Consider the following 11,582-nt stretch of genomic DNA (forward strand, 5'->3'; position numbering starts at 1 on the left):
CAATGATAAAATGGTATTTTCTTTTCAGGGAGCGGGCAATTTTGGAATCGAGTGGACAATTGTTGGGGTTTCATGTGTGCAGTCACTGGCTGGTTTTGGCCAAAACATAAAAAGAATCAACTTAATGTCTGTCGGTAACTTACTGCATTTTCCCATGAAAGCCAAATGTAACCCAAGTGAGTTATACCAAAATAGGCCTTTCCCATACAAAGGTGGATTGATGCTGTGGGATTTGTAATGCGTGACACAGGGGATGATGTTGTATCTTCTGTGCAATTATGATGAACGTTGAAGCTATAAATATGGCTAATAAACAATGTTGTCTCTTAACATTGTGTGGGCTATTGGGATAGAATTGGAGTGGGTGAGATTATTACTGTACCTGGTAAAGTGGTTGTTGTAATTTTGGGAGTTGACCTTAAAGTAGATGTTGATGTAGTAAGTGTAGAACTTTGGGACTCAGAAACAGCCGTAGTTGAAGTAGCTTGAGATCCAGTGGATAAGGTTGGGATCGTACCATTCGATGATGTCGATGTTAAGGAAGAAGATAGTCCTGATATTGTTGTTGATGAAGTAGACATTGGTTGTGATGTTGATACTGATGATGGAGATGATGTGCTGTGTGAAACGGTTGATGCTGTTGATGGTCCAAGTGCAATAGATGTTGTATGGGATATAGGTGATATCGTTGAGGTTGTTGCTGTTACACCATGTGAAGCTGTTGATGGCACCACTGTTGAGGATGTAGACATAGTAAGCGTGGTTCCTTGGGAGCCTGTGAATGCGGTTGAAGTATTTGATGATACTGTTGAGCCTGTTGATGTTACACGCTGTGATGTTGTTGGTGACACTTCTGTGGAGGATGTCGACAGAGTAAGTGTGGTTCCTTGGGAACCTGTGAATGCGGTTGTGGTGTCTGTTGATTCTGTCGATCCGGTTGTGGTTGTACCTTGTGATAAAGTTGTCAAGGATGAAAGAGTTGACGTTGACTCATTTGGAACTGTTGTTAAAGTCTCTTGTGGCAATGTCAAAGGCAATGATGATGACGCTTGTGAAGATGTCGATGCTGTCCACGGTGATGTTGATGGTCTGGTTGCACTTGATGTTTGGGATATTGGTGATACTGTTGAGATTGTTGATGTTACACCCTGTGATGCTGTTGGTGACACCTCTGTTGAGGATGTTGACAGAGTAAGCGTGGTTCCCTGGGAGCCTGTGAATGTGGTTGTGGTGGATGGTGATTCTGTCGATCCGGTTGTTGTTGTACCTTGCGTTAAAGTTGTCATGTATGAAAGAGTTGGCGTTGACTCATAATGAACTGTTGTTGTTAAAGTCTCTTGTGGCAATGTCAAAGGTAATGATGATGACACTTGTGAAGATGTGAATGCTGTCAAGGGTGATGTTGATGGTAAGCTTGCACTTGAGGTTTGGGATATTGGTGATAATGTTGGGCCTGTTGATGTTACACCCTGTGATGTTGTTGGTGACACTTCTGTGGAGGATGTCGACAGAGTAAGCATGGTTCCTTGGGAGCCTGTGAATGCGGTTGTGGTGGATGGTGATTCTGTCGATCCGGTTGTTGTCGTACCTTGCGATAAAGTTGTCAAGGATGAAAGAGTTGGCGCTGACTCATATGGAACTGACGTTGTTAAACTCTCTTGTGGCAACGTGAAAGGCAATGATGATGACGCTTGTGAAGATGTGAATGCTGTCAACGGTGATGTTGATGGTCTGGTTGCACTTGATGTTTGGGATATTGCTGATATTGTTGAGGTTGTTGCTGTTACACCATGTGAAGCTGTTGGTGATACTTCTGTTGAGGATGTCGACAGAGTAACTGTGGTTCCTTGGGAGCCTGTGAATGCGGTTGTAGTATCTGATGATACTGTTGAGCCTGTTGATGTTACACCATGTGATGCTGTTGGTGACACCTCTGTTGAGGATGTCGACAGAGTAAGCGTGGTTCCTTGGGAACCTGTGAATGCGGTTGTGGTGTCTGTTGATTCTGTCGATCCGGTTGTGGTTGTACCTTGTGATAAAGTTGTCAAGGATGAAAGAGTTGGTGTTGACTCATATGGAACTGACGTTGTTAAACTCTCTTGTGGCAATGTCAAAGGCAATGATGATGACGCTTGTGAAGATGTCGATGCTGTCCACGGTGATGTTGATGGTCTGGTTGCACTTGATGTTTGGGATATTGGTGATACTGTTGCGCCTGTTGATGTTACACCCTGTGATGCTGTTGGTGACACCTCTGTTGAGGATGTATATAGAGTAAGCGTGGTTCCTTGGGAACCAGTGAATGGGGTTGAAGTATCTGATGATACGGTTGAGCCTGTCGATGTTACACCTTGTGATGCTGTTGGTGACACTTCTGTTGAGAATGTCGACAGAGTAAACGTGGTTCCTTGGGAGCCTGTGAATGCGGTTGTGGTATCTGATGATACTGTTGAGGTTGTTGCTGTTACACCATGTGAAGCTGTTGATGACACCACTGTTGAGGATGTAGACATAGTAAGCGTGGTTCCTTGGGAGCCTGTGAATGCGGTTGAAGTATTTGATGATACTGTTGAGCCTGTTGATGTTACACGCTGTGATGTTGTTGGTGACACTTCTGTGGAGGATGTCGACAGAGTAAGCGTGGTTCCTTGGGAGCCTGTGAATGCGGTTGTGGTGGATGGTGATTCTGTCGATCCGGTTGTTGTCGTACCTTGCGATAAAGTTGTCAAGGATGAAAGAGTTGGCGTTGACTCATATGGAACTGACGTTGTTAAACTCTCTTGTGGCAACGTGAAAGGCAATGATGATGACGCTTGTGAAGATGTGAATGCTGTCAACGGTGATGTTGATGGTCTGGTTGCACTTGATGTTTGGGATATTGCTGATATTGTTGAGGTTGTTGCTGTTACACCATGTGAAGTTGTTGGTGATACTTCTGTTGAGGATGTCGACAGAGTAAGTGTGGTTCCTTGGGAGCCTGTGAATGCGGTTGTAGTATCTGATGATATTGTTGAGCCTGTTGATGTTACACGCTGTGATGTTGTTGGTGACACTTCTGTTGAGGATGTCGACAGAGTAAGTGTGGTTCCTTGGGAACCTGTGAATGCGGTTGTGGTGTCTGTTGATTCTGTCGATCCGGTTGTGGTTGTACCTTGTGATAAAGTTGTCAAGGATGAAAGAGTTGACGTTGACTCATTTGGAACTGTTGTTAAAGTCTCTTGTGGCAATGTCAAAGGCAATGATGATGACGCTTGTGAAGATGTCGATGCTGTCCACGGTGATGTTGATGGTCTGGTTGCACTTGATGTTTGGGATATTGGTGATACTGTTGAGATTGTTGATGTTACACCCTGTGATGCTGTTGGTGACACCTCTGTTGAGGATGTATATAGAGTAAGCGTGGTTCCTTGGGAACCAGTGAATGGGGTTGAAGTATCTGATGATACGGTTGAGCCTGTCGATGTTACACCTTGTGATGCTGTTGGTGACACTTCTGTTGAGAATGTCGACAGAGTAAACGTGGTTCCTTGGGAGCCTGTGAATGCGGTTGTGGTATCTGATGATACTGTTGAGCCTGTTGATGTTACACCCTGTGATGCTGTTGGTGACACTTCTGTGGAGGATGTCGACAGAGTAAGCATGGTTCCTTGGGAGCCTGTGAATGCGGTTGTGGTGGATGGTGATTCTGTCGATCCGGTTGTTGTCGTACCTTGCGATAAAGTTGTCAAGGATGAAAGAGTTGGCGTTAACTCATATGGAACTGACGTTGTTAAACTCTCTTGTGGCAACGTGAAAGGCAATGATGATGACGCTTGTGAAGATGTGAATGCTGTCAACGGTGATGTTGATGGTCTGGTTGCACTTGATGTTTGGGATATTGCTGATATTGTTGAGGTTGTTGCTGTTACACCATGTGAAGCTGTTGGTGATACTTCTGTGGAGGATGTCGACAGAGTAACTGTGGTTCCTTGGGAGCCTGTGAATGCGGTTGTAGTATCTGATGATATTGTTGAGCCTGTTGATGTTACACCATGTGATGCTGTTGGTGACACCTCTGTTGAGGATGTCGACAGAGTAAGCGTGGTTCCTTGGGAACCTGTGAATGCGGTTGTGGTGTCTGTTGATTCTGTCGATCCGGTTGTGGTTGTACCTTGTGATAAAGTTGTCAAGGATGAAAGAGTTGGTGTTGACTCATATGGAACTGACGTTGTTAAACTCTCTTGTGGCAATGTCAAAGGCAATGATGATGACGCTTGTGAAGATGTCGATGCTGTCCATGGTGATGTTGATGGTCTGGTTGCACTTGATGTTTGGGATATTGGTGATACTGTTGCACCTGTTGATGTTACACCCTGTGATGCTGTTGGTGACACCTCTGTTGAGGATGTATATAGAGTAAGCGTGGTTCCTTGGGAACCAGTGAATGGGGTTGAAGTATCTGATGATACGGTTGAGCCTGTCGATGTTACACCTTGTGATGCTGTTGGTGACACTTCTGTTGAGAATGTCGACAGAGTTAACGTGGTTCCTTGGGAGCCTGTGAATGCGGTTGTGGTATCTGATGATACTGTTGAGCCTGTTGATGTTACACCCTGTGATGCTGTTGGTGACACTTCTGTGGAGGATGTCGACAGAGTAAGCATGGTTCCTTGGGAGCCTGTGAATGCGGTTGTGGTGGATGGTGATTCTGTCGATCCGGTTGTTGTCGTACCTTGCGATAAAGTTGTCAAGGATGAAAGAGTTGGCGTTGACTCATATGGAACTGACGTTGTTAAACTCTCTTGTGGCAACGTGAAAGGCAATGATGATGACGCTTGTGAAGATGTGAATGCTGTAAACGGTGATGTTGATGGTGTGGTTGCACTTGATGTTTGGGATATTGCTGATATTGTTGAGGTTGTTGCTGTTACACCATGTGAAGCTGTTGGTGATACTTCTGTTGAGGATGTCGACAGAGTAACTGTGGTTCCTTGGGAGCCTGTGAATGCGGTTGTAGTATCTGATGATACTGTTGAGCCTGTTGATGTTACACCATGTGATGCTGTTGGTGACACCTCTGTTGAGGATGTCGACAGAGTAAGTGTGGTTCCTTGGGAACCTGTGAATGCGGTTGTGGTGTCTGTTGATTCTGTCGATCCGGTTGTGGTTGTACCTTGTGATAAAGTTGTCAAGGATGAAAGAGTTGACGTTGACTCATTGGGAACTGTTGTTAAAGTCTCTTGTGGCAATGTCAAAGGCAATGATGATGACGCTTGTGAAGATGTCGATGCTGTCCACGGTGATGTTGATGGTCTGGTTGCACTTGATGTTTGGGATATTGGTGATACTCTTGAGCCTGTTGATGTTACACTCTGTGATGCTGTTGGTGACACCTCTGTTGAGGATGTATACAGAGTAAGCGTGGTTCCTTGGGAACCGGTGAATGGGGTTGTGGTATCTGATGATACTGTTGAGCCTGTTGATGTTACACCCTGTGATGCTGTTGGTGACACTTCTGTTGAGAATGTCGACAGAGTAAGTGTGGTTCCTTGGGAGCCTGTGAATGCGGTTGTGGTGGATTGTGATTCTGTCGATCCGGTTGTTGTTGTATCTTGCGATAAAGTTGTCAAGGATGAAAGAATTGGCGTTGACTCATAAATGACTGTTGTTGTTAAAGTCTCTTGTGGCAATGCTGTTGGTGACACTTCTGATGAAGATGTCGACAGAATTAGTGTGGTTCCTTGGGAGCCTGTGAATGTGGTTGTGGTGTCTGGTGATTCTGTCGATCCGGTTGTGGTTGTACCTTGCGATAAAGTTGCCAAGGATGAAAGAGATGGTGTTGACTTATATGGAACTGAGGTTGTTGAAGTCTCTTGTGGCAATGTCAAAGGTAATGATGATGCCGCTTGTGAAGATGTGAATGCTGTCAACGGTGATGTTGATGGTTCGGTTACACTTGAGGTTTGGGATATTGGTGATACTGTTGCGCCTGTTGATGTTACACCCTGTGATGCTGTTGGTGATCCATCTGTTGAGGATGTATACAGAGTAAGCGTGGTTCCTTGGGAATCAGTGAATGGGGTTGTGGTATCTGATGATACTGTTGAGCCTGTTGATGTTACACCCTGTGATGCTGTTGGTGACACTTCTGTTGAGAATGTCGACAGAGTAAGCGTGGTTCCTTGGGAGCCTGTGAATGTGGTTGTGGTGGATTGTGATTCTGTCGATCCGGTTGTTGTTGTATCTTGCGATAAAGTTGTCAAAGATGAAAGAGTTGGTGTTGACTCATAAATGACTGTTGTTGTTAAAGTCTCTTGTGGCAATGCTGTTGGTGACACTTCTGATGAAGATGTCGACAGAATTAGTGTGGTTCCTTGGGAGCCTGTGAATGTGGTTGTGGTGTCTGGTGATTCTGTCGATCCGGTTGTGGTTGTACCTTGCGATAAAGTTGCCAAGGATGAAAGAGAAGGTGTTGACTTATATGGAACTGAGGTTGTTGAAGTCTCTTGTGGCAATGTCAAAGGTAATGATGATGCCGCTTGTGAAGATGTGAATGCTGTCAACGGTGATGTTGATGGTTCGGTTACACTTGAGGTTTGGGATATTGGTGATACTGTTGCGCCTGTTGATGTTACACCCTGTGATGCTGTTGGTGATCCATCTGTTGGGGATGTATACAGAGTAAGCGTGGTTCCTTGGGAATCAGTGAATGGGGTTGTGGTATCTGATGATACTGTTGAGCCTGTTGATGTTACACCCTGTGATGCTGTTGGTGACACTTCTGTGGAGGATGTCGACAGAGTAAGCGTGGTTCCTTGGGAGCCTGTGAATGTGGTTGTGGTGGATTGTGATTCTGTCGATCCGGTTGTTGTTGTATCTTGCGATAAAGTTGTCAAAGATGAAAGAGTTGGTGTTGACTCATATGGAACTGAGGTTGTTGAAGTCTCTTGTGGCAATGTCAAAGGTAATGATGATGACGCTTGTGAAGATGTGAATGCTGTCAACGGTGATGTTGATGGTTCGGTTGCACTTGAGGTTTGGGATATTGGTGATACTGTTGCGCCTGTTGATGTTACACCCTGTGATGCTGTTGGTGACCCCTCTGTTGAGGATGTTGACAGGGTAAGTCTGGTTGCCTGGGAGCCTGTGAATGTGGTTGTAGCATCTGGTGAAACTGTTGTCTCTGAAGATGTGGATGGAATATTTGATTGAGTCGTTGCTGGTGGTGTTGTGACGACCAATGTTGTTTTTTCAGTTGCCATCGTGGACACAACTGAAGTTGTTTCAGCAGCTGTGGAAAGAACAGTCGTCCATGGAGATGTAGTTGATTTCGTTTGAATTACTGTTGTGAATTCCAATGAAGTTGTGGTTGGTATAACTTGTGAGGAGGTCGTAATATCAGATGTAGATGTAATTTGTGTCGTGTCTCCTAATGTTGAACCAACAGGAGCAGAGGAAGTCATTTCTGTAGTTTCCGATGATGGTGTAGAAGGGATATTTGATGTGGTAGAAGATGCAATTGGTGTCGATTCATCAGATGTAGTCAATGGAACTTCTGAGGTTGAGGAAAATTGTGTTGTCTCTGAAGATGTAGATGGAATATTCGACTGAGTCGTTTCCAGTGGTGTTGTTATGAACAATGTTGTACTTTCAGTTGCCAATGTGGACTCTATTGAAGTTGTTTCAGCAGCTGTGGATGGAACAGAAGTCCATAGAGATGTAGTAGATTCCATTTGAGTAACTGTTGTAGATTCCAATGAAGTTGTGGTTGGTATAACTTGTGAGGAGGTCGTAATATCAGATGTAGATGTAATTTGTGTCGTGTCTCCTAATGTGGATCCAACAGGAGCAGAGGAAGTCATTTCTGTAGTTTCCGATGACGGTGTGGAAGGGATATTTGTTGTGGTAGAAGATGCAATTGGTGTTGATTCATCAGATGTAGTCAATGGAACTTCTGAGGTTGAGGAAAATTGTGTTGTCTCTGAAGATGTAGATGGAATATTCGACTGAGTCGTTTCCAGTGGTGTTGTGATGAACAATGTTGTACTTTCAGTTGCCAATGTGGAACCTATTGAAGTTGTTTCAGCAGCTGTGGAAGGAACAGCAGTCCATGGAGATGCAGTAGATTCAGTTTGAGTTTCTGTTGTGGATTCCAATGAAGTTGTGGTTGGTATAACTTGTGAGGAGGACGGAATATCAGATGTAGAGGTAATTTGTGTCGTGACTTCTAATGTGGAACCAACAGGAGCAGAGGAAGTCATTTCTGTAGTTTCCGATGATGGTGTGGAAGGGATATTTGATGTGGTAGAAGATGCAATTGGTGTTGATACATCAGATGTAGTTAATGGAACTTCTGAGGTTGAGGAAAATTGTGTTGTCTCTGAAGATGTAGATGGAATATTCGACTGAGTCGTTTCCAGTGGTGTTGTGATGAACAATGTTGTACTTTCAGTTGCCAATGTGGACACTAATGAAGTTGTTTCAGCAGCTGTGGAAGGAACAGAAGTCCATGGAGTTGCAGTAGATTCTGTTTGAGTTACTGTTGTGGATTTCAATGAAGTTGTGGTTGGTATAACTTGTGAGGAGGACGGAATATCAGATGTAGACGTAATTTGTGTCGTGTCTCTTAATGTGGACCCAACAGGAGTAGAGGAAGTCATTTCTGTAGTTTCCGATGATGGTGTAGAAGGGATATTTGATGTGGTAGAAAATGCAATTGGTGTTGATTCATCAGATGTAGTCCTTGGAACTTCTGAAGTTGAGGAAAATTGTGTTGTCTCAGAAGATGTGGATGGAATATTCGACTGAGTCGTTTCCAGTGGTGTTGTGATGAACAATGTTGTACTTTCGGTTGACAATGTGTAACCTATTGAAGTTGTTTCAGCAGCTGTGGACGGAACAGAAGTCCATGGAGATGTAGTAGATTCCGTTTGAGTAACTGTTGTAGATTCCAATGAAGTTGTGGTTGGTATAACTTGTGAGGAGGTCGTAAAATCAGATGTAGATGTAATTTGTGTCGTGTCTTCTAATGTGGAACCAACAGGAGCAGAGGAAGTCATTTCTGTAGTTTCCGATGACGGTGTGGAAGGGATATTTGATGTGGTAGAAGATGCAATTGGTGATTCATCAGATGTAGTTAATGGAACTTCTGAGGTTGAGGAAAATTGTGTTGTCTCTGAAGATGTAGATGGAATATTCGACTGAGTCGTTTCCAGTGGTGTTGTGATGAACAATGTTGTACTTTCAGTTGCCAATGTGGACACTAATGAAGTTGTTTCAGCAGCTGTGGAAGGAACAGAAGTCCATGGAGTTGCAGTAGATTCTGTTTGAGTTACTGTTGTGGATTTCAATGAAGTTGTGGTTGGTATAACTTGTGAGGAGGACGGAATATCAGATGTAGACGTAATTTGTGTCGTGTCTCTTAATGTGGACCCAACAGGAGTAGAGGAAGTCATTTCTGTAGTTTCCGATGATGGTGTAGAAGGGATATTTGATGTGGTAGAAAATGCAATTGGTGTTGATTCATCAGATGTAGTCCTTGGAACTTCTGAAGTTGAGGAAAATTGTGTTGTCTCAGAAGATGTGGATGGAATATTCGACTGAGTCGTTTCCAGTGGTGTTGTGATGAACAATGTTGTACTTTCGGTTGACAATGTGTAACCTATTGAAGTTGTTTCAGCAGCTGTGGACGGAACAGAAGTCCATGGAGATGTAGTAGATTCCGTTTGAGTAACTGTTGTAGATTCCAATGAAGTTGTGGTTGGTATAACTTGTGAGGAGGTCGTAATATCAGATGTAGATGTAATTTGTGTCGTGTCTTCTAATGTGGAACCAACAGGAGCAGAGGAAGTCATTTCTGTAGTTTCCGATGACGGTGTGGAAGGGATATTTGATGTGGTAGAAGATGCAATTGGTGATTCATCAGATGTAGTCAATGGAACTTCTGAGGTTGAGGAAAATTGTGTTGTCTCTGAAGATGTAGATGGAATATTCGACTGAGTCGTTTCCAGTGGTGTTGTGATGAACAATGTTGTACTTTCAGTTGCCAATGTGGACACTATTGAAGTTGTTTCAGCAGCTGTGGAAGGAACAGAAGTCCATGGAGTTGCAGTAGATTCTGTTTGAGTTACTGTTGTGGATTCCAATGAAGTTGTGGTTGGTATAACTTGTGAGGAGGACGGAATATCAGATGTAGACGTAATTTTTGTCGTGTCTCCTAATGTGGACCCAACAGGAGTAGAGGAAGCAATTTCTGTAGTTTCTGATGATGGTGTGGAAGGGATATTTGATGCGGTAGAAGATGCAATTGGTGTTGATTCATCAGATGTAGTCAATGGAACTTCTGAGGTTGAAGAAAATTGTGTTGTCTCTGAAGATGTAGATGGAATATTCGACTGAGTCGTTTCCAGTGGTGTTGTGATGAACAATGTTGTACTTTCTGTTGACAATGTGGAACCTATTGAAGTTGTTTCAGCAGCTGTGGACGGAACAGAAGTCCATAGAGATGTAGTAGATTCCGTTTGAGTAACTGTTGTAGATTCCAATGAAGTTGTGGTTGGTATAACTTGTGAGGAGGTCGTAATATCAGATGTAGATGTAATTTGTGTCGTGTCTCCTAAAGTGGAACCAACAGGAGCAGAGGACGTCATTTCTGTAGTTTCCGATGACGGTGTGGAAGGGATATTTGATGTGGTAGAAGATGCAATTGGTGTTGATTCATCAGATGTAGTCAATGGAACTTCTGAGGTTGAGGAAAATTGTGTTGTCTCTGAAGATGTAAATGGAATATTCGACTGAGTCATTTCCAGTGGTGTTGTGATGAACAATGTTGTACTTTCAGTTGCCAATGTGGACACTATTGAAGTTGTTTCAGCAGCTGTGGAAGGAACAGAAGTCCATGGAGTTGCAGTAGATTCTGTTTGAGTTACTGTTGTGGATTCCAATGAAGTTGTGGTTGGTATAACTTGTGAGGAGGACGGAATATCAGATGTAGACGTAATTTTTGTCGTGTATCCTAATGTGGACCCAACAGGAGTAGAGGAAGCAATTTCTGTAGTTTCTGATGATGGTGTGGAAGGGATATTTGATGCGGTAGAAGATGCAATTGGTGTTGATTCATCAGATGTAGTCAATGGAACTTCTGAGGTTGAGGAAAATTGTGTTGTCTCTGAAGATGTAGATGGAATATTCGACTGAGTCGTTTCCAGTGGTGTTGTGATGAACAATGTTGTACTTTCTGTTGACAATGTGGAACCTATTGAAGTTGTTTCAGCAGCTGTGGACGGAACAGAAGTCCATAGAGATGTAGTAGATTCCGTTTGAGTAACTGTTGTAGATTCCAATGAAGTTGTGGTTGGTATAACTTGTGAGGAGGTTGTAATATCAGATGTAGATGTAATTTGTGTCGTGTCTCCTAATGTGGAACCAACAGGAGCAGAGGAAGTCATTTCTGTAGTTTCCGATGACGGTGTGGAAGGGATATTTGATGTGGTAGAAGATGCAATTGGTGATTCATCAGATGTAGTCAATGGAACTTCTGAGGTTGAGGAAAATTGTGTTGTCTCTGAAGATGTAGATGGAATATTCGACTGAGTCGTTTCCAT

At 43.5% G+C, this 11,582-nt stretch overlaps 1 protein-coding gene across 1 annotated transcript in view; it reads right to left on the reverse strand.

Annotated features, from left to right (window-relative positions):
* LOC144728322 (uncharacterized) overlaps positions 1–11,486 on the reverse strand; it is a 36,603-nt gene extending 25,117 nt beyond the window's left edge. Inside the window, exon 1 of the mRNA XM_078607676.1 lies at positions 383–11,486. Within this exon, the coding sequence (XP_078463802.1) occupies positions 383–11,426 (11,044 nt within the window). The 5' untranslated portion in view covers positions 11,427–11,486. The remainder of the gene's footprint in view (positions 1–382) is intronic.
* Positions 11,487–11,582: the final 96 nt, after the last annotated feature.

Source organism: Lampetra planeri, chromosome 28, assembly GCF_965212315.1.
Source record: "Lampetra planeri chromosome 28, kcLamPlan1.2.h2, whole genome shotgun sequence".
NCBI classification, from domain to species: Eukaryota; Metazoa; Chordata; class Hyperoartia; order Petromyzontiformes; family Petromyzontidae; genus Lampetra; species Lampetra planeri.